At 41.0% G+C, this 22,354-nt stretch overlaps 1 protein-coding gene across 5 annotated transcripts in view; it reads right to left on the bottom strand.

Moving 5' to 3' along the window:
* The window catches only part of slc12a7b (solute carrier family 12 member 7b), a 51,608-nt gene that overhangs the window by 2,852 nt on the left and 26,402 nt on the right, over positions 1–22,354 (bottom strand). For 2 of the 5 annotated variants that reach the window (XM_041065925.1, XM_041065928.1), the window contains exons 2-25: positions 18,839–18,933; positions 17,880–18,011; positions 16,159–16,305; positions 13,715–13,769; positions 13,193–13,323; positions 12,569–12,810; positions 12,222–12,433; positions 11,276–11,443; positions 11,071–11,169; positions 10,758–10,815; positions 9,677–9,851; positions 9,482–9,600; positions 9,204–9,302; positions 8,674–8,793; positions 8,427–8,531; positions 7,621–7,789; positions 6,916–7,111; positions 6,556–6,725; positions 6,155–6,286; positions 5,830–5,937; positions 5,277–5,393; positions 2,553–2,722; positions 1,723–1,737; positions 98–231 (exon numbers count right to left, since the gene is read on the bottom strand). In XM_041065925.1, the coding sequence (XP_040921859.1) occupies positions 98–231; positions 1,723–1,737; positions 2,553–2,722; positions 5,277–5,393; positions 5,830–5,937; positions 6,155–6,286; positions 6,556–6,725; positions 6,916–7,111; positions 7,621–7,789; positions 8,427–8,531; positions 8,674–8,793; positions 9,204–9,302; positions 9,482–9,600; positions 9,677–9,851; positions 10,758–10,815; positions 11,071–11,169; positions 11,276–11,443; positions 12,222–12,433; positions 12,569–12,810; positions 13,193–13,323; positions 13,715–13,769; positions 16,159–16,305; positions 17,880–18,011; positions 18,839–18,933 (3,168 nt within the window). The remainder of the gene's footprint in view (positions 1–97; positions 232–1,722; positions 1,738–2,552; positions 2,723–5,276; positions 5,394–5,829; positions 5,938–6,154; positions 6,287–6,555; positions 6,726–6,915; positions 7,112–7,620; positions 7,790–8,426; positions 8,532–8,673; positions 8,794–9,203; positions 9,303–9,481; positions 9,601–9,676; positions 9,852–10,757; positions 10,816–11,070; positions 11,170–11,275; positions 11,444–12,221; positions 12,434–12,568; positions 12,811–13,192; positions 13,324–13,714; positions 13,770–16,158; positions 16,306–17,879; positions 18,012–18,838; positions 18,934–22,354) is intronic. The other 3 variants (XM_041065927.1, XM_041065929.1, XM_041065930.1) reach the window with 3 other exon arrangements.

The raw sequence follows: 22,354 nt of genomic DNA, 5'->3' as shown, positions 1-22,354 counted from the left end.
TGCACCACACATTATATCCCACTCCTCAGCCCTTAATCCAGCAGCAGTGCCACCCTCCCATCATTCACATCAAAAACGCTGGAGTAGTTCAGGATACAGTTTTCGTCCCCTCCTCTGTTCTTAGGTGGCCCAGGCATGTTGAGCAGAACCAGGTGGGCTCCCTGCGACTTGTTGACCACCACCTCGTTCAGCTTGACAGCAGTGTGCATCCGACGAACGTTAGACTGGTTCCTGATTGGACAAGGAGTCCACAGTGAGAAAAGACTTCAGCACTGAAGAAAACAGTGTTAACTAAACTAAACTAAGCCCTGAATTTAAATTAGTGATAAAATGTGGAATGATTTTAGCTTGTTTTTCAGCTTGTTTCTGTTCCTTCATCAGTAAAAACAGCATGAAAACTAGTAAAACTAGACTTGCACTGAGCAATGAAGACATTTTCTCAAAGTTTGAGTAATGTAATCCAAGACTATCTCCATCTCCATCTCTAAGACTGCAACAGACCTTTTACACAGCAGACATTTTGACTAGTCACAGCAGGAAAAGCACAGATGTTACTAATAACATCAACAATGGTTCTGTTCCATTCAAGTGTCCCAGTAAACCACAGCAGTACGAAGGTGAACCGGTAAGAACAATACCAGGACCCTGAAACTGAAGTAACTTAGTGGAATTCATCATTGATTTTATCATTTCCACCCGTGCTTTTCCTGCTGTGACATGTCAAAGAAAAAGAAGCCTATCTCTATTTTGGCAGTTAGGTAGCACTCCTGGGCAACACAGGAGCTGCAGGCTGGAAAAACTTCCTCTCTGAATGAATAAAATCTTTATGTACAGCACAGATGGAGAACTCACTGAGAACACGTTCTCTTTTACAGGAGTCTCTTGTTTTTGTGGTTGTGCAATGGAAAAACGAACGTGGTAACAGGTTGCTTTTCTGACTCGACCGTGAAATTTAACCTCACTAAGAAAACACCTGCGCTAGTTTAACACACAATCAAATACAGTGCATCAATATCAAGGTTAAAAGTTGCAAATGAATTAAAGCACAATATATATGTTAGTCTCAAACACAAATGAATAAACGAAGGAACAGTTAAGGGACTGAGGCATATTGAACTTCAAATAAAGAGGCAGCGTTTAAAGACTAAAGGGACATGCAGTATTATATCCAAAAGTCCAACATGCCGTCGTTTTATTAGTTCGGTTTGTCTTTGCCAGATGTTCACACTGTTTATTAAGAGTTACCACTGTCCAAAAAGCATCTCCCATCTCTTTAAACGTTGCCTCTTTATCGTTATCATCACACAAGTTAGATCGTAAGGTGACAAAGCACGACATCGACTGCCAGAAGCTAAAGAGAAACACAAGGCAAACGCAAAATTCTGCTGAAAAACACTGATGTTTTAACGTCAAGCCAAATGAACATGTTTTGTCCTTGTTCATCACTTTGATAAACGGTTGAGGGAAAGCACAAATTTTGCTCATGCATACAAATGTCATAAATATTACATGCAAATTAAACGGAAGCTTTTCCACCAACATAGCGCCTGAGGTTGAAACAGGAAGTCCATGCACATTAGGAGACAAGAACGAGGACACAGAGACACACACACACACACAGGTACGAGCACATGAGCTGGAGGACACCGAACAAAGCTACAGTCACCACAGCAGCAGCAATAGACACACATATGGCCTGAGGCAAAGAGAATGCGGACTTACAGACTCTCCCACTCTCTAGAAGGAGGAAAATGGGACAGAACAACAGAAACATCAGCTCTCTCCAACACCCTGCATGCTTCCAACTGTCCCAAACAATTTGCTGTGACATCCAAAGGTGACTGCAGTAAACCCAAGAAAGTGACGTGAAACGGTCTGAGGTATACGGCGAGGCTTTGTGAAAGAAGTGGCCTCCAGTTCTGCCCTGCTTTACAACGTACTGCTTTGAATAACAAATGTTATCAGCCAATAATAAATGGGCTGGGACACACCTGATGAGGTCCACACGCTGATCATATGGACAGTATGGGACGGAAACGTGTTAGTGTACATGTGGTTCGTGTGGCCTGGCCATGCACTAAGACTGAAATGGCAGAGAGTGTACACACACACATGCGCACACATACCAAATGCAGCCTGAATGCACACGCCATGCACACAGTTGTCCCATTTCACCCTGTTCACCCGGGCTCATTAGTACTAACACTACTACAACACATGCTGTCCTCCTGCCCTGAGGCCTTGGCACCATCCTGAAGTCAGCAGCTGTTCTTTAAACTTCAGATCCTTGTAATACTTCATATATTTTGACAATTAAAAAAATAAATCAGCTCAAAATGGTGCAAACGTCTCTCACAAGGCACATGCAATTACATCCTGTTTTACATCACCACCTTTCCAGTATTCTCCAGTAACACTTAAAACAGACTTCCAGTATGTGAGTGTATCTTAAAGTTACACATCTACAAACTTTCCCTTCTGTTTGGCCCTCAAGCTACAAAACTTGTTTTTTTTTGGGGGGTTTTGTTTAGAGTAAACAAATATATACTTACGGTTTCATGTTAAACAGGTCACGCACAGCCACGGTGGCGTCGCGGTTACGATTACGCTCTGTGAACAGCTTATCCTTGGTCCAAGTCATGTGAACCCGCTCGGGCCCAGTGTCGGCCTTGTCATTTATGGTGGCGTGAGATGCGGTGTTCCTGTCATGGATGAGCTGGGCCTGGAGAGGAGGTGAGAGGAAAGGATGAGAAAATCCAAGGGTGGATATGAGTGACAGCCAGGAGACGTTGTAGGGGACAGAACGGACAAAACAAAACAAATAGAATGTAAGAAAGAATGAGGAAAAGATGAGAGTGGTTTAACTGGTGCTGATTAGAAAGACGAGATAACAGAGACAAAAGAAAGTGATTCATGGAGAGGAAATGAGAATAAAAACTGGGGAAGGTGGAATAATCATAAATAAAGGAGAATAAATGATGCGGAAAGTGCCAGAACAGCCAGCGAGAAAACAAGAATTAACGGACAATTACAAACTAGGACCAAAGAAGATGGGAATCCAACCACTTTCCTTCTACAAGTTGGGTAAAACCATGCTACAAAACAATGGAAAACGACACAAACCTGTTCAAAAACCACAACAATACACATGGACCATAAATAAAGAAAAACACATACATCTGGGGTATCACAAAACAACATATCTCTGGGCAGGTTGAAGGCCCCAGCAAAGGATCGACAAACGTTTACAGATTACAGGCTGTGGTGGTGGTGGTGGTGGTGGTGAGGGTACAGTCTGATGTCAAGCAAGTTTTGTGTAAACGTAAAAAATATAAACAAATATAAAGCAGGTCTATATGTCTATAATACAGGGATAGAGAAGGAATAATGCAGCACCGCACAGCGTAAAAGAGTAGGACTAACATACATCATTATTAGGATAAAATATCATTTGGCTTCAACACATTTCAGAACTTTTTTCATTTCTGTCTGTGCTACAGAGTCCAACGTCCACAGTTATACGACCACTGCCAACAACAAACGATAAGACTACATCAGGGTTTTATTATCATCTGTAGTAATATTGACGGCGTCCTAATTAAAATACTTTTCAATGTCTCCGTTGTCCGTAAACACTTGTAGGTAGCGTGCACATTCATTTTTTAGAAGGTTGGGTGTTTATGCTTGTCGACCGTTAGCTCAGACTGTTGTCGACAATATGGACACTGGTTAAAGGTATGAGTGGCAGGAGGGTGGGGGATGTCAACGTGGTGACATGGATGGGGTGTTGACTGAATGAAAAGAAAGAGGAGACAGTATCATGTCATAGTTAAGAGTATGAGCGACTCCTGGGTGGAAAATATATTTGTAGATTATTGTGAAGGTCCATTAAAACCAAAAGCAGTGAGGCTTTAATGGTCACTACACACCAGGAAACCGTATTGCTGGAGGGCTAAAAAAAAAAATAGACATGACTTTGCTATTCTTAGATCGAATTGTAATGTTTCTGCTGAGGATAGCACAGACAGTTCTGAAGATTTCGTCACTGTGCAAATGTCATACACAGTTTCCAGCTTCCTGAGAGAATACTGTCCACTCTTTCCACTCATATTATTTAGGGGGGAGTGGGGATGAGGTGTGATCATGAGGGTGATGGGAGCTTGGTCTGCAGTCTCAGGGTGCAACGGGCTGATATTCACAAAGCAGCTCTCAATGACTATGCAGTAAGTAGCACTACTGTTAGGGCTGATCTGGACTTGTGGTTTAAAAGTTTTTCTTTCTGTAATTCACGAGTCATCTTCTCTTTCTGGGCTTTTCATAAGGTTGTTTGCCACTGACTTGTGGCCCTGGGCTAAGTAAGGCTTCAACACTGATGCGCTGTGTGTGTGGATCAAACGGATTGATTGATGCAACATGGTTACCAATCATCTTTGTACCCTGGACTAGTACCAGTACACTGGAGTCTGAAGATGTTAAATTAGCCATGAGCTGATGCTAATGGATACGACCACACAGTAAAGGTACAAAAGCACAACAGATGAGCCAGAGAACATTTCCTCTATATCTAGTTCCACACTGACTGTAGGAGAAGTTTGTGATGCTAAAGGCATGTTTTGGACATTGATTTTAAGAGAAGCGGAGCAACTACATTAGCTTAAATGCTTTTAAGGAAAAGATTGATTAAAAAAAAAATATCAGCGCCAACATTCACAACAGTAAGTTTTCTCAAAAAATAAAATAATGATATAATTTAAATAAATATTTTAGCAACCTTGCTGAGAACCTCTAATAAAATCAGCTGCATGTTTTTCAATTAACAACAAACAACAACTTTCCCGTTATCATAAAACACAACTGATTCCAGATTAGCACCCCTGCTATCTGCCTGTGGTTACACTTTTCATTTTGAAGGTCAGTGTTTGTACATTTCAATCACTGTGCCCACATTTAGACTGAAAATACATTTCCTGTGGCACTACTAATTTTGAACCATGTCAGTATCACTACTCCTCCGTCCTTAGTTCCCATCTTTGTATTCATTCCGCTGTATATGCATCACAGGCTGATGTGCACAGTGGAGAATAACTTGCACATCTATTTTTGACATATGGTAAGAACGGGATTAAGATTAGCGTCCAGATTTTAAACCACGATTAAGATAAAAGTTATTAAAACAGTCAAATGACAAGTGACAGCTGCAGCCAAAAGATCAAGCTTTGTGAAGATGGGCCGGTGGGTCTAACAGTGAGGGACAGAGGGTTGATAACATCGGCTACCTCATCCTCCTGAGTGTCCTCCATCGGTGAGGACTGCCGGTTGAGGCTCGTGCTCTGGGCAGCGCCCTGGGTCTTCCTCCGGATTGAACTACGCGATTCATCAGTGATACTCTGAATCTGAGCGGTGTAGCAGGGCCCACAAAAGCATTGGCAGATGAACAGGGAAAGGGGCCAATTGTCATATGACGCAGCAGTTGGCCAGATTTCACTAAAATACTCTTGTCATTGAACTATCTGGTCTGTTATTTATGGAAACAGTCTAAATAGTACTGTATAATCTGATATGTTTAACATAAAGTTATACATACCGCATGCAAACCATCACTGTGCAGGTACACATACACTTATATTGAGCAAAATGCCAACAACATTCAGTGAATGTAAATACCATCTTCTTGAAGATGTTTAGGAGCTTATTTTATTAGTATCTAATCTAAGACAAGAGCATAAAAAGGAATCCACTTTGTGTGGAACTGGAATGCGACTACAGATGGTTAGGGAGGAAAGGACTGCGAGTGCAGGGTTGCATTCGGCTGGATAAAATGTGTGTTACCTCTCTCTCCCTCTCGGTCCTGGACAGCTGCATCTGTTTCAGCATCTGAGACCTCTGCTCCATCACCAGCGTCTTCTCGTAGGTGAAGGCTGAGATGTCATTATCATGCTGCAAAGATGAAAATCAGAATCAATCGATCACTATGATTCGGAATCAAATCAAATTAAAGCCAATAACCAGGAAGTTTTTATTATTTTTCTGTCTGACGAGACACAAAACTGTTCTCCTGCATCTGAAGCAGGAAATAAAAATGGTTTAAAAAAAAAAAAGCATGAGAGTAAATCACAGCTATTGAATTCATTTATGCATTTATTCAGAGTCTCACCATCTCCACCACTTCCACCTCTGCATCCAATCGCAGGTGGTAAAGGAACATCTGGAGATCTTTCTTCATTTGGATGCTGTTGTCATCCATCTGGGCCACAGTGAAGATACGCATCTTACATTTCCTCCAAACCTAGAGGGAGGACAGACAGTTATTATAGAAGGAGCTAAGATGGAAGAATAACTGTCAGGGTTAGATGGATGGATTAATGATTAACAGCAGGAACAGTGGGGGAGGGGGGGTCAGGAAAGGGACAGAGAACAGTGTAAGAGAGGCAGAGTGTATGACAGAGGGATTCTGAATATGAGGAGAGGAATGAAAAATACGAAAAATTATCTTTAGGGTTTGAAGATCTTTTAGAGATGAGCACAACCCAAACACGTACACACACACACACCAACCTTGTGCTGTCGCAGCAGGAAGGGCAGCAGCATCAGCATGCCTCCATCGTGGACCACCCACCACACATCAATGGTGCCCTCCCCCAGACGATCCTGGTTGGTGGGGAAACTGTCCACATTCTTAGCCACAAGTAAGGCCTGATGGGCGGAGGTGGTTTCCCTCACCGTCTCTGGATGGATGGAGGGGGAGAGAGAGTGTGTCTATGAAACACTGCGTGCTAATTCCTGTGTCTTGTCTCTGAGACATTAAGTCACTGGAATCTCAGTGGAATGAATTCATAAGCAGATATAATGTGTATTATCATTAGATAAATTTTGATGTAGCTTACATTAACTGTCCACAGTTTCCTATCTATCTACCTATGAAATTCTTCCATGACTGCGGGTCGTTGGACTGCTTCCAGGTCCCAGGCCAGGCCATCAGGACTGTATTGTGCTTCATGCCGCCCAGCCCCGCAGACTGGATGAGGTGGGAGACGCCGTCTCTTAGGTTTGAAGACACCACAACATGACAGAAACCCTTGGTCCGCTCTGCTGACATGCAAGACTTGATGTTCTGGATAAAGCAGGGGAGAGAAGCCAAGACAACAGAAGTGGAGAAGCAAACTTCATTGGCCTTTTTAAAAAAAATCTCTTTGTGGAGACGCTCACAACTCAATTTTAATAACACCGAACCCTTGGCTGAACTTCACTCCTTCCTCGAAATTAACATTCAGCTCTCTCATCATTAATTCATACTGATGGGTCTGAACAATGCCCGTGAATACAGCAGTCTGTATAATCTGGAATTCAGCTTCTGCACATGATTACTTTCGCAGAAAAAAAGTAATCCACTGATTAAAAAACGCTTTTGAGGACACTGGCAAATGAGGCTGCTGAAAAAAAAAAAAAATAAATAAAATAAATAAATAAATCAGATGACTTGCTCAATTTGGACAGTAGGTGGCAGAGTTCATCTGCAGTGTGGGTGTAGAGCTATTGCCTTAACTCTATAACTCTTATAAGTATAAAACACATTTAGTGTGTACTTGTGTTTGTCTGGTGGTGTATGAATTTCCATTATACCTGCTCAGCCCTCTTGGCCTCTGTATCTTTCGTGAGGTACGTTCCCTCTAAAACATTTCCCACTATCGTCAGGCCTTTTCCTGCCTTCAGCTGAGTGGTGAGGGACAGCAAGCGAGGGTGTTTGACTCCTTGATCTGAGTCCAGGTTCAGGAGGACCAACAACTGAGGTCTGGCAACATCAATAGAAAATGGAGAGGAACGAAACAAAGTCAGATTTCATGTCATTTCTTTGCAAGGTGGTGAGGGACAGGAGTGGCAGTTTGATGGGTCTCACGCGGAAACTAGAAAATATAATAAAATTATTATGTCAACAAATCATGTTTAATTTATTTAAACAACTTTGCAAAGTAACAGTTTGTTGAGTAAAACATATTTGAAGGGTAACAAGGAATATGATCATTATCAAGTGCAGCTGAATTAGACTTTCCTGTCCCACATGTGTTTAACACAAGGCTCATAGACAGAGCAGCTTTCAAACCGAAGAGGAGCAGGAACAGTCATCTCTGATGAGAAACATCTGTACGCCTGGAAACATCACATCCTGAAAAAGAGCGTTTGCACTGAACATGCCAAAAAAGTAAATGATGCTGTGAATGTTGGTTTGGTTTTTTGGACAGGCAGTGTGCAAGGTCAGTCAGTGCGGGTCTCTGCGCTGAAATGAAGGCTTATCAGCCTTTTCCGTCAGATTAGGTAGAGGACCGCGAGATTAATCTAATTCCTGTGTGTCTATTCCTGTCTCTCTTTCACCCACCCCAACCGTAAGAGGTGGCACCATCCATATGAAACACACATACAACATACTGTACCTCCAGTTCTTGGTGTGTGGTGGAGCTTCCTCAAGGCGAATGAGGGCGTAGCGGGCTGCGTTAAGAGACAGACCACGGATGCCATCACCCCACTCCTTCTCCGCCCTAAAGCAAACGAAGGATTGAAAATAAAATAAAACAGAAGCAAGAAATGAGAACACGCGCAGAATGTTTGGGTGAAATTTCAACAACACGTGTGTTTGCACATGCAGTCCGTGGAGCGTTTTTGAACCAAAGTCATCCTTACCCTCTGTATTCAATGTATTTGTAGATGCACCCAGCAATGGCCATGGCAACAATGGCATAATACCAGGAGGATATGAACATGAGAGCAAGGCACAAGCTCATTCCGAGGAAGGACAGAGCCCTGCAAGAGAAAACACACTTCAGGCCTTCTGCACATTAATGGAAGTGTCTTAATGAAATGAAACTTTCAGAATGTACAGCTGAGAGGCTTAGAACTGAAGTAAAATTATGAAAGCCACTGCTAACAATAGTGCCGTCCTGTATTGTCCTCAGCCTTTGTCGTGGAAGTAATCTCAGTAAAGGTCATCATGTCGCAAACCACATTAAACAGGTATGTCTTTGGCTGTGAATGGGTTTGTGGCTTCAGCAGTTTCTCAGTAACAAGGTCCCTGACATTGTTAAAACTGCTGAGTTTTGCGACCCCCAAATAACTTATTTTCCTTTTAATTATCCTCTTCTTTAACTGTCTGAAAGTAAATACAGAGAACTTACAATAGAAGAGACAATAAACCTGCATAAGCTGTCACGCACCAGTGGTAGTATTTGAAGCGTGGTCTCCAGTTGGGCGTTCGGAGCAGGGTCTGAACAGCACAGGCCAGGTTGACAAACAAGTAGCACATGAGGAAAAACCTGTGCAAGGAAGACAACAAGCCCAAAAAATACTAGTCACGTCTCGTCTAAATCTCCACGTTATGACCTACTGTAAGTGGTTTTAAGAAGTGCAATACATAGGGGATCACAGACTTTAGCTGGTAATCTGATTTTATGGAAAGAAAGCATGTAACATTACTATGCAGGCAGGTACTGACATGGAGAGGATGGGAGCCACAGAGTCCAGTGAGGCAATGAGGATGCCAATCTCACAGATCCCAGCAGTCAGCAGCAGAGCCCAGGTAGGTTCTCCGTTAGCTTTCCCATGACCAAACACCTAACACACGCACACATAGTTAAGAAGGTGGGGATACGAGGATGAAGACTGTTTTGACAGTATTTGTGTGTCTAACCTGTAAGAAAGGTACAATGCCATCTCGTGCGATGGCCTGCAGCAGGCGCGGAGCACCAGTCAAACTCTGCAGCCCGGCCCCACAGCAGGAGAAGAACGAGCCAATCACAATAACCCAGGGTGAGGGCCATGATAACGTGCCTATAACAAGGTTCCCTTTCACTGAGTCACCAAATCTGCAATGCAAAAACAACCATAAGCATTGTAGTGTAGATGTTTACATAATTTCAAATAGTCAGTGTCAGCTAACTTAAACGATAAATCTGGCGACATTTTCTTTTCTTATTGTTAACAAATCCAATGAAAAGACCATAAACCAGCAAGTTCTACATCTGATATATCTGATATTCCTCTGTGCCATCGAGCTCCACTATTGTCCGAAAACTATTAAAATCACATCAGTGAGCCACACTGCTGAACTGGATGACATGTTCTTTCCTTATCATGAAAATACACACTGTGGTTTATTTTGACTCCCACATATGTATGTCCTGTTGCTATAAATATCTACTAGAGTACCAAATGTGGATTAATCCTCGGCTGAAAATAGTCTCTGACAAACGCACAGTTTATTCCTGTTTGAACCTTAGGCAAACTGCAATGTTTAAAAAAAAAAAATATCGGCATTTATGCTTGTGATTTGGTTTTACAAAGCATCTGTTAACATTTTACCCAGTATAAGCATTTAAAATATTCAATATAGCTGACGTATTGTAAAATGTGAAAGCTTACAGGCGTGTTTGTTATGGCACAGTGTTACTAAAAGGATCTACAGTACTTCTTCTTCTGACTGTGTTAAAAAGGTTACACTGGTCCAGTCACATATGCTATGAATGGAGTCTAAACACTGAACCTGAGCCTCTTGTGATGAGTAAACTTAGTGACGAGATCATTTTATCCATCTAACCTCAAGAGAGAAAGAGGGAACGTTGATGCCAAAACTTATTAAATGCACACTGTTTTCATCTTACATCATTTTATTTAAAAAAAAGAAAAACATTTATAAAAACACAATCATTCAGCAGATTTTGTGCAACATGTGTACAGTATTTTAAAATATGTGCTCTGTGTGAAACTCTTACTTGTCTCGAAGCAAAACTCCTTCAATGCAGGCACCAAACAGAACCACACAGCTGATGTCTGGGAAGCACAGTTCAGGAGAGTAGACTTAAATCCCTTTCTTTCACATTACTGTGATGTAACCACAAACTAACCACAAACTAACAGGTGGTACCCTTTGAAATGTTGTAATTTTTTGTTCAAGAAACCTGGCAGTGATGTCTGGCAGCACTAGTATATTAGTAAATTAGCTTTTTGTTTTTTTTCCTAAATCACAGCCCTAGTCTTTACACTCGATTTTCTGGCATCAGTGTCACATTAAAGGTTTAAGGATACAGATGATAGAGGTGGTCACAATAGCCAGGATGGTCCCGATGGGGATGGACTTCTGGGCATCCCTCAAGTCACCTGACCGGTTTGAACCAGCCATGATACCTGAAAGGCGCAGTCACAACAGAAAATCAAACACAAAATATTTACGAGTGAAACACAGCTCTATGCTGAGCAAGTACACAAAATAACTCGCTTTTATCAGTCTCACCAGTGACCGAGGGGAAGTAGATGCCGACCAGCAGTGTGAAGAAGGTGGTGATATCATTGACTACATATGGCATGTAGATGTCCTGGGAAGGGTCGCTTCCCCCAAGAGATGATAACTTCTTGTTTTCTACCAACATGCTCAGAGGGCCGTACTCTGACCACATATTTTCTACCAGAGAGACAGGAACAGAGTAATTAGTCTCCAAACACCATGCAGCACGCACTGACTAGCGCTAAGAGAACACTGGTAATTAAAAATAGGCAAGGTGATATAGGGAGGCAAAATACAGCCGATGTAATCTGTTAATTAGAAGGGGAGGAAATATATTTCTGAGAAAGACAATGAAAATGTGGTTAAGGAGGAGTCATCTGAGGAGGACTGGAGAAGAGCAAGAGAAAAAAAACGGAAGTAAACGGAGAAATCAGTTAGCACCTGCAGACGCTCACCGCAGCTGCTTCACTAGAAATATGACAGGAATGCCTTTGCACTGACGGTTTAGAGTCAAACTAGTTTGTAATGGCCAAACGTTACATAACGGGAGGAATGTTCTGAGTTTATCTTTTATAAAATACTGTACTCTTTGACTGTGTAAACTCCTATTGAGACTTTAGGATTTAACACATATTTTCCAAGTCTGTTCAAATTATCTTTTGTTGTTATTTCAAAGTTCATTTTGGCAGGTTCGGTATGCTAGCTGGAAGGTTAAGGCTAAGAGACACAAAGCAAATTCTTTGTTAAATTTTGGCAGTAAAACACAGTTGAACTGAACTGGAACACACTTAAAATATTACAGATATTTGCATTTTATAGCTGTAACTGTGATAACTGTATATTATATAGGAAATAGGTCAGAGAGGCTTTTTTTGGTTTTGTTTAGGTTTTTTTTCCACCACATTTGCACACTGTTACCAACCCATGCAGAAGAAAAACCACACTGTGTTCCAACCTGAAATGACTCCGCTGGTCAGCCCAGGGATGCCCTGCACCACAGTAACGTTGTTGTTGTCAAAATATTCATTGCAGGTGGCATTGAGCTCAGAGCCCTCACAGAACAGATTCCACAGCTTGGTAGTGACCGTCACGTTGTCTATAATCTCTGTCTTAAGACACTTGTCAAAGTTGTGGTTCTGCAGAGTGCGATTTCCCAACATGCAAACACTGTGTGGAGGGAAAAAAAAAAAGATAACAGTTAAAACATCTTTAAATGATGCACTATTTAGTGTTTTAAGACAAAATATGCATCTTTTATGCTTTAATAACTATTCAAACTAATAAAAGATAAACTGGACTCACGGAAAGTCTGGTGGCTCAAAGATGGTCTTGATGACTCCAGCATAGATGGCGAGGATGGAAAGAATAACACAGGCCAAGAACACTAAAGCTAGCTTGTTGACATATTTCACTCCGACAAAGACGACCAGAGCCATCAGTGCCAGGCAGCACGTGCCATAAACACGCATGTTATTCAGCAGGGCATCCACCGCATCCTCCTTTTTCTCTGCCACGAAGATGGCTGCTTTAGGCACGATGTAGGTCTGAAAGGTCAGGGCACACACAAGGCGAACATAAGAGAAAAAGGAAAATAAATATAGACATGTTACCTTTAGTAATAGGACAGAAAAAAAAGAATATAAGCCTGTTCATTTTTGTTAAGTTTTGTTTATCCTCATAGTTTTGTCTCTGCCTTTAAAGAAAAGTTTGCATTGTGGCAGTAAATGTAGAAAACAAATTACCAAAAAAGTAGGGCAAAATACTGAGCTGTTATTTAGTTCTCTACATATTTTTGCCAAAGTTACTATGTGAGTCTGGGTAAATAGCATGAACTCGGGCGGATGAGAAGAAAAGAAAGCTTTACTGAATTGTAAATACAGGTGGAGGATAAACATCATATAAAGTAGATAGATAGGGTTCACTTACCAGAAGAATTTCTATAGTACCCAAGATGTACATGGAGCCAGCAAAAGTTGTCCCCAGGTAGAAGCAGAGACCTACAGCTCCACCAAACTCTGGGCCAAGGGATCTGGAAATCATGTAGTAGGAACCTCCAGCTGGGGAGAAAATAATAAGCAGTGGGGATGATTTTTATAAGAAGGAGGATGTGGATTTGGTGATAAATTCACACATACTTGCAACAAGGAAATTTGATTTTAATGTTCTGGCCAAGCCCGAACACTTTTCAGCACTGCTGAAACCCTTAAGACACTGTTGTTATCAATTAACGTAAAACCAACAAACAGGGAAGGAAAATGTGTGTTCTGTGTGATAAAAGAAATATTTAAACCTGGGGGATGCGATTATTAAGCAATCAATAGTAAAACTTATAAGAAACTAAAACTAAAATTGCTAAGACAAATCAACATCTTATTGCACCATGATTTCTCCTCTCCTCTCCTCCTTCTTGTTAAATTTTGTGTATGTCTAAGCACCAAAGCATCCTACCTGGCACGACACCATTCGTAGCGATTGCACTCATGGATATGGCTGTCAGCATGGTCTGCGAAGAGAGGAAAGTAAAGATCAAAAACATCATTATCAAACTCCCAAAGTATAAATGTGATATCTCTGGGATCTGTAGATGTTGTTTATGAGATTCAGTGATTTATATTTCTATGGTCAGTATTGACTGAAAGTGCATTTTTAAGGCTGTATTGTAAGGCAGGGATTTATGATGGTATTATAACCAATTCAAAACCAAGTGTGACAGAAATAATTTCCTCCTGTGGGACAATAAAGATCGTAGGTGAACTGACAATTAACACAAACCTCCTTGCCCACCTAACAATTAGTTATTTCCATGAATTTTCCAGATTTGCCCAACAATAGAATCCTTGAAGAGGTCAATATACCATTTAGCCTGTTAAAATACTTCTTAGAGGATTATGTTCTAAATCTTCGGGATTGGTAATGGATACAAGCGTTTCTGTGAAATCAGTCGTTGGGGCTGAGGACATTTACATCAGCCGGTTACCCAACGTTGATTCCGGATGAAGGGCATGAAGTCACAAGATAAGAAGTACAAAGAAAAGAGAGAAAAGTTTAAACTTAAGGGATGAAAGAATGAGGGAGAGAAAAAAAGCGTGAAGGTGAAAGAACAGAGGACAAAGGAAAGAGGAGGAAGTGGAAGAGGGGAGCAAGGACAAGGACACGAACCAAGATAAACCTTGTGCTCTCTGCTGGGTGTCCGGTTTAAAGTGGCAGACAAGCTGGAGCAAAGCCAATTACCAGACAGCTTTACCTCCTGCTTCCAATGAAACCCTAAGCAGCTACTGTAAATGGCAGCTTGGACTTGACCACAAGTTCATTGAAGGATTTATAGTAAAAAGCACAAACGGCAGGTATGTTTTTATTAAATTACACACCTAAGAATCTAAATCACATGATCCCTACTTCTACTCATTTACACCAAAATTTTATTTTTGTGTTACACAGTGAATACAGTGCTGATGAGGACACATCTTAGAGAGCCAGGTGCTGCCAGTGACCTATAAAGACAATGCACCTACTGTATCCATGTTGTTGAGCAACACACAGCCCCAAGAACAGACTAAACATGATGGAAAATATTCTGTATACTGTGCTGTGCTAATGACAGAGTGAGTGAGTCACTGAATGCATGTGTAGAAGTGTGTGTGTTTTCTTAAATCGGTGTGCGAGCCCTCTCAGTATGTTAGGCAAACCAGAATCTGTTTGTGACAAGTTCCTTTGTGTAAAATAGTGAATGTAGGAAAATTACTGTGGTGAATCATTTGAATATTCATAGAGAAAATACAGTAAACTGCTCTGAACCTGAAAGACCAATAAACCATCCAACTGCTCTAAACCGAAACAGAGTGATTTCCCTTTAGGATATTTTTAGACATTTCTGGTGTTGGGTCTAGAGCACACAAAATATGACCTATAAGCAGGTGGCTGATGTGGAACCATCAGTGCAGATGTGGTCAGATGTGGTCTAAGCAGTGAAAATGAACATTAATCTGTCTGACTTAGCTCGGCTCTCTTATTATGTAACAGTAATGACGCGGTGGAGGGTAAACCCTGCTAACACATTTAGCTAGATTGTCATATATGACATATTGAATATATGATTGTAATGTCTGAGAATCATGGCTTCAGTTGCTTCTTTCAGTAGGACACACAGTTTGATTCTTGATTTGGCGTAGTCTGGAACGTGGTCAGTCTTTGTCAACCTTGGCCGTATCGTAAGTGAAACAGATCATGCTATGACCTTAGAGCATTCCATTTTGAGGCACAAAGCGTTCATCTGAGATAGTACTGAGAGGTTTTTGTTTGTACTTTCCCTGATTAAACTGAAGTAATCCATTGTCTGCTGTGGGATTAGCAAATATAGCCACTGTGTGGGTGTGCATGTCGCTATGTTTCTGACACTTTGCAGATGGAGGGATTACACGTCAAGCTGCCAGGTACCATTAGAAGCTAGGAATGTATGGGGAAATGGAGAGTCACTGCGGCTAAATATAGGAGAGAGCAGTGGCCACTGAGTCAACTTGCCAGTCAACATTTGCATCTGGTCTGCCTTTAAAAACTGAAGCAGCTTCTGCCCCCAGTGTCAACAAATACACTCGAGCACACACAGGCATTCACTCTCATGTGCTAATGTATTCATGATGCACTAAAGTGTACATTAAGTTCACTCTTACATAATGTTGCACGTCATTGCTCTAATGACTCTAAATCCCTTGATAAAGGACATGTAATATCCATGTAAAGAGTCAGCCCGGCTCCTTTCAGTTACATCCATAAACTGTTTTCACATGGAATAGTGAAACATAGGCACACATGTCTGAACGTTTCTTTTATTTCCACTTTAAAGCTAAGATGGATAAAGTATAGTAAAAAAGTAAAGAGATGTGATGAGCACTCACACAAGAGCAGCACAAGCCGACAATAGCCAGGGACTCCAAGATGCCAGCGGTGCCGACAATCCAGGTAAGGCGCAGAAACAGGATGACCCCCAGAATGTTCTGGAGGCAGGGGAGGTAGACACCCATGAAGGTCCCCATCTGTGGGCTCTGTAGAGGGGGACCGGGGGCGGAGGTGGAGGGGATGAGACGGGAGAGAAAAGACAATTAAAATGTGTTTTACGTGTGCATGCGTGTGATTAGGGACAGAAAAAGGGAAAAAGGTAGATGGGAAATACAGCAATGTTGCCAAACTATGAAAAAAGGAAAATAGAGACAGGAAAGAATGAAACCAGAGAAGAAGGCAAAGAACGAATAAGGAAAAAATGGGAAATAAAACTGTGACCATACATTTAAACACTGCAGCTGATCTACAGTACATGAATACCCAATACTGGAATTCCTGATTAATTTCCCCATGCTTAATAACGACTTGCTGTGGTTTTACTCGGGCAAAATCCAGCTCTAACCATCCGTTCTGATTCATCATAAATGCACAGGGAAATGCTCGGTTTACAAAGCAAAAGCTGCTGTGATTAGCAACGTGAATATCGTGATTCAAAACATGTTAGATAAAAAATTGAGCTAAAGTCAGAAATGGATGGAAGGCATCATTTATATAAACCACTCTATACTATCCAGCAACCAGTAACAAAAGCTACTGAAAATCCTTCAAACCCAAAAGATAGCATTCCTTGCAGGAAACTGCAGTTTCGCAACAGCATATGAAGAGGCGCAGGCAACACGAATATATTAAGCTTTTCTGACAAAGAGCAAAAGAAAATGTCGAATCGATCACCTCGGATTGACAAGCAGCTACCTTTTTAGCCATTTATCTCCAAATGTACAGCACTCGTCCCACCGGTTCAGACAAAGAGATAATGACAATGGTGTCCTGCTTCACCCACTTATTGCTTTACCGAGATGTTCCTGCAGGCCAATGGGAGGTACCCGAGGCCTATTTCCATTCAGGGGACAGGATGGCGCAACTGGCATGGGACTGAAAGCTGTGGTCACAGAAGTATCTATGTGCTGTATGGCAGGACTGTGACTACTTTTCATTTTTCTTTTCTAAGAAAATCGAAACATGAGTATCCAAAGATCCTTGAGGACAAACAGTACAAGTGGTCTGTGCGGACAAGGGGCGACACAAAAGCTTGTGTGGACTAATAGGAGATCGTAGATGCTGAACAGCCCGTGTTATATTTTGTATTTCTTCTGTTATGAACTTTAACTCCTGTCTTCTGACCCAAATGACAGGTTCAACAGGTTCATACAGGTATTTTTGTAAAAGAAACACCACTGTGAGACTGTTGCATCGAAGGAAGCTTGTTGTTTTAGTACAAATTCCATTTGTCCACTGGTAATATAAACATTGTTTCTAGATAAAACTGACTCTTAAGGAGCAATTACGGTACTCAGATTCTACTTTCAACCACAAAAAGGGGTTATTAAAGCAATACAAGCTGACTGAGTGGATCTGTAATATCTCTGATGCAAGATTTAACTTGTAGAACTGAATATTTCTGCAGGAGAAAGTGACTGAATGAGTATTTGTGGTACGCTTCCTGCTAAAATCCAGCTGTGCAGTAGCTACAGCAACATCTGCATGTGCACAACAGCTTAAAGCTAAACATCAGCCTTAAAGATAAACATATAATATGAACCACGGCTTTCTGCTGTACCTTAACAGCTTTCTTCTTGGGCCCTTCATCATCATCAGCTTCCTCGTGCTCCTGGGCTCCCTGGGTGAGATTGGTGTAGTTTGCCAGTTTATTGAGTAGAGATGACACCATGGGGTTGCTGTCCATTTCCTCCTGCAATAGAGAAAAGATTTTTTTTTTTTTTTTCAACAGCAGCATCAGGCACTTCATTTTTTCAACATTTTATTTATTTATTCCCAGGTTACAGTAACAACATCATGTACAACACGTCAACCACGTGTAAAATATTAGATTTTCAAAAATACTTTTTCATCTTTAATTTGGCCTTGAGGTGGTCAGTTACCACATTCCTAGAAGGGCAGACTCTTCCAGGATCAAAATGAAAAGTGCAATACTTAGCTCACTAACTGTTCAAAGCGTCTCAGAATAGCATGGCTGGATCAGCTTCATGCCGAGTGGTGAAAACAGAAGCCGCAGTGCCTAATTGATTCTATACAAGGGCCAGTGACCACGGAGTAGCAAGGTCTGCCAAATGGCAGAGCAAAGCACCTGGCAAAGGGTCAGCTGAATGAACTTAAAGGAATGCACTGACTTTTATGGCAAATAAACTCTTTGATTGACGCATTGTTGAGCTAAGAGAAGATTGGTACTTTCACCTCCTTGTGTACTATTTATTTAGTTCACCACAACTTACCCTGATACTTTAGTATACTGTGCATTAATGAATGGTTTGAGCTTCATAGGCTAAGTCTAATTTAAACTGTAGATATTGTTGTGGCAGTGAATGTGAACTTTAAAAAAAAAGGTATTGGTGTATTTGCAGCTCCTAACCCCACAGTTTGGGGTTTCTTATTCATGGCTTGTACCATCTTGCCAAAATAAATCACACAGCTACGTCTCCTTGTTTAGTAAAACATCCCCCTGCCCTGAGTATATGGGCTATGTGAAGCTAAAGATGATGAAAACTGTGGGACGTTTACCTCAAAAAGAGCCATGTTGGTGCCATCGTAGCTGTTGCCTTTGTCATTGTCTGTGTTGTTGATGAAGGGACTGTTTTCCTTCGGGACGCCATCCCCTGTGGAAACACAACACAGTTGTTTCTTTGGAGGAAGCACAGTGCAGGCTGAACATGTCATGTAACCAAGGCAAAACACGGGTGGTGGCGGGGCAAATAAATACACTCTGCTGTTTTCAGTGTCAACTATATTTGCAACAGCGTGCTCCTTCAAAGAAGAATATTTTTGGTCTTAGGTTTGTAGGTGCTTTGTTCTCCACAGCACAGACGAAGAAGGTTTGTGTCAGAGATGTCACAGTTTTTTTCCCGATCCATGCATTTTGATGACGAATTTCACAATATTAAGTCTCCAGTGTTTTTATTAAATATTATATTATTATCCTCCTTTTAGCTGCACAACACACATGATGCCTAAAATATACACAAAAAGCAATGTAAATAGCTCTGCATTAAGAAAATAGAGTGCATAAGTGCTTTCCTTTGTTGGGATAAGAATATTTTGTTGTACGCTGTTTAACATACCTGTGGTGAGAAAAGTGTCAATGTGGATCTACTGCGGCAGGAAGGTTTGGACTAAAAACATTTCAATTGTTTGTGTGTGCAAGTAATTTCTGCTCAAAATTCTAAACTTTAAGTTGAAAGTATTTTCAGTTTTGAAAACTCTGGAGTCTGTATGCATTTCTTTATTACATATTGGAAGATGTAACTTTGTTCTTAACATTTTGGCAAAGAGAACTTTAATTTTGCTTTGTCATCTAAGGTCATCCTTCAAGGATTTACACTCACAGTCAAGCATGGATAATGCAGTTTAACAAAATACAACTGGATCTCGTTTCAGGCTCCTACCCCATGAGCTAAAGGACAATAGATGCTGCAACTCTTAAGGTCTTATATTTCAGTAAAACAAGTTCTGTTATGGTCTATTATAGTAATTTAGAGAAGTAAACACACCGTCCTCTCTGCATGTCCACTTTGCCAACCACAACAAATCTCAGACAGTCAATCCATGATACACACACAGCAACCGAGCCACCTTCAGAGAGGACATTCTAACATCAAACCGTGAACCACATTGTGTCTTTGCTTCCTACTTAGCAACCTCCATAGCAACGCACTGAGCAAATGTTTTGAATGAACAGACAAGTTAGAGTGCAGGGGCTAAGATACCCAACATGCCGCAGTCAAAAGTGGAAAATGGAAATGGAAAGAAAGAAAACCCTATTTTACTTTAATTTAGGCTCCAATATTGAAAGCACAGACGTACTCACACACACAAATAACCATGATGCAAGTGCAAAGGAAGACAAAAAAAACAATCTAAGCAGATGGATGATAAGTTCATCTCATTTATTTCCCATCATCTGAAAATAAATAAAGAAGTAAAAATAAAAAAAAATAAAATAAAACGTTCAGGTTATATTATTGTTGTCTTAAAGCAATGACTGGAGTGAGAAAAAGTGTCAGCAGTTAAGGCTGATCCCAGTTCTGCCATGCAACACGGGTAATAATAAAACTGTGCTGGCGTAAGCCTTTGCAAAACAAACACATAGGCAAAAATGCTATATAGTGCTTTATAGACAATAAAATACTTTAAATAAAAGCCAATAAGACAAACAGTGAAACAATAAACATGAGGTTCAAAAGGAATAAAAAGAGGAAAAATACTACGGGAAACAAAACAGAGGTGGTGACTATAAACCTCTTAGTCTGAAGAACAAAGACGTCCATACCAGAGCAACCACAAAGAACTGACTCAAGGATAATGGAGGACAGAAAACCTCTATCATCTAAGCACAACAAATGCAGCAAGTCCTGCAGTCTTTTTTTTTTTTTTCCAGAAATATTTCACCACCATTGAGCTGATAACAGCATCCACAACCACTTCCAAGTTTCTCTGCAAACCTAAACTGGCACTCACTACATTTCTGTATTTAGAGGCAAAAGGTCCAACAAGTCTATATTAGAGATATTCAGTTTACCATGATATAAAACAATCATTACTTTTGGGAAGCTGAAACCAATAAATGTATGGCAGATGTGCTTGAAAAACAAACCAACAAACAAACATTAAGGCAATGTAAATCATGATCTACTTCATTTCTTGATCTCAGTTCTAAAGAAAATATCTGGTATGTTTTTATGACTTTAACCTAAAAAGAAGTACCCCATTAATTCACAAAGAGTCTTACCGTTTTAAGCTACTTGTTCCCTACAGTTGAACAGTGCAGTACAAGAAATATTCACAACCATATATTAATGTTTCTTGTTCATTTTCCACCCCCTTACATTGTTGAGTCAATCATAACCACAGCTCTCTGCCTCTGTTCATCCAACAGCGGAGCTGCCCATTGTGAACTCTGACTGCAATGGGGATTTCATGGGTAACTTTTACTGCTTGATCCAGCTGCAGGGAGAATAAGAGGCTTGCAGCATGGCTTAGCCCGCTGGTAATCACAGGGAAAGTCACTATGTCCTTGTACCGTGCAGCTCTTTGAAACACAGTCTGACTGGGATAGCATATTAAGTTAGGGCACAGTGTTTCAATAAGCTGGGATAACGGGAAATGAATTTAACATAATGACCATTCTGCGCGGTACTGTTAGGGTGCAGCCAAGGGTGAGTCAACCTGTCAGTCATCGCTTAGCTCTGTAGATGCCACACACCACAGGTAATCATTTTCTTAAATGACACTAGCTAAATCCTCTTTGAGGCCCGGCGGCAGGCTAAAACTGGCAGTAACGTTTCCAAATCTGGTAAAGTTTCCCCTTTTAGAATGTGCCCGTGTGTAAGATGCTTTAGACGTCAAACAGGAAGTGATCACAATCCTTTAAAACAACTCCAACTTCAATAAGTGCAATTCAACAATTCAGTTTAGTGACACTGTGATCAAATTATGTGTTTCAAGATTTAAATTATAGTTAAAGAAATATTGTACTCTCCAACACAGTATTTGAACACACACTGCCACAGCCAGAAGGTCACACATGGTTTACTGGAGGTCTGCCTCCTCAACTTAAAGGAACCCACTGCAAGCTTCAGACAATGGGAGGCAACTTCTACCTGGAGGGCCACACTTGTTTCTTAAGAACACACAATGGCAAGTATTCACAACAAGCCAAAGATGAAAAAAAAGATAGCAGTCGTTTTTTAACTGTTGCAACCAACAACAATAATAAATTACGACTTTTCATTCACTTAAAGTGAATGAAAATTGTGTTCTTATTCCGCTTTCAGCCAAAGATTCCTAAACTGGCTGATTTGTGGAAACAAATTATCCCACCTCCACGTCATAAAATCCTCCAGTGACCTTAAGCTGCACTTGCACAACACCATTTCAAACTAGACAAAGGTGCCAGCTGCCACAAATCCTCCCAGCAGATGCCAAATACTGCAGTTACTGCAGTAAATGCTGTAGATTGCACTAAAGAAAAATCACAGCGGTAAAATGACAGAGACAATGCAACCGAAGATGTAGGTGATC

The sequence above is a fragment of the Toxotes jaculatrix genome, chromosome 20 (assembly GCF_017976425.1).
Source record: "Toxotes jaculatrix isolate fToxJac2 chromosome 20, fToxJac2.pri, whole genome shotgun sequence".
Taxonomy (NCBI): domain Eukaryota; kingdom Metazoa; phylum Chordata; class Actinopteri; family Toxotidae; genus Toxotes; species Toxotes jaculatrix.
The sequence above is the reverse complement of the archived record's forward strand: the minus strand, read 5'-3'. Positions and strand labels throughout refer to the sequence as shown.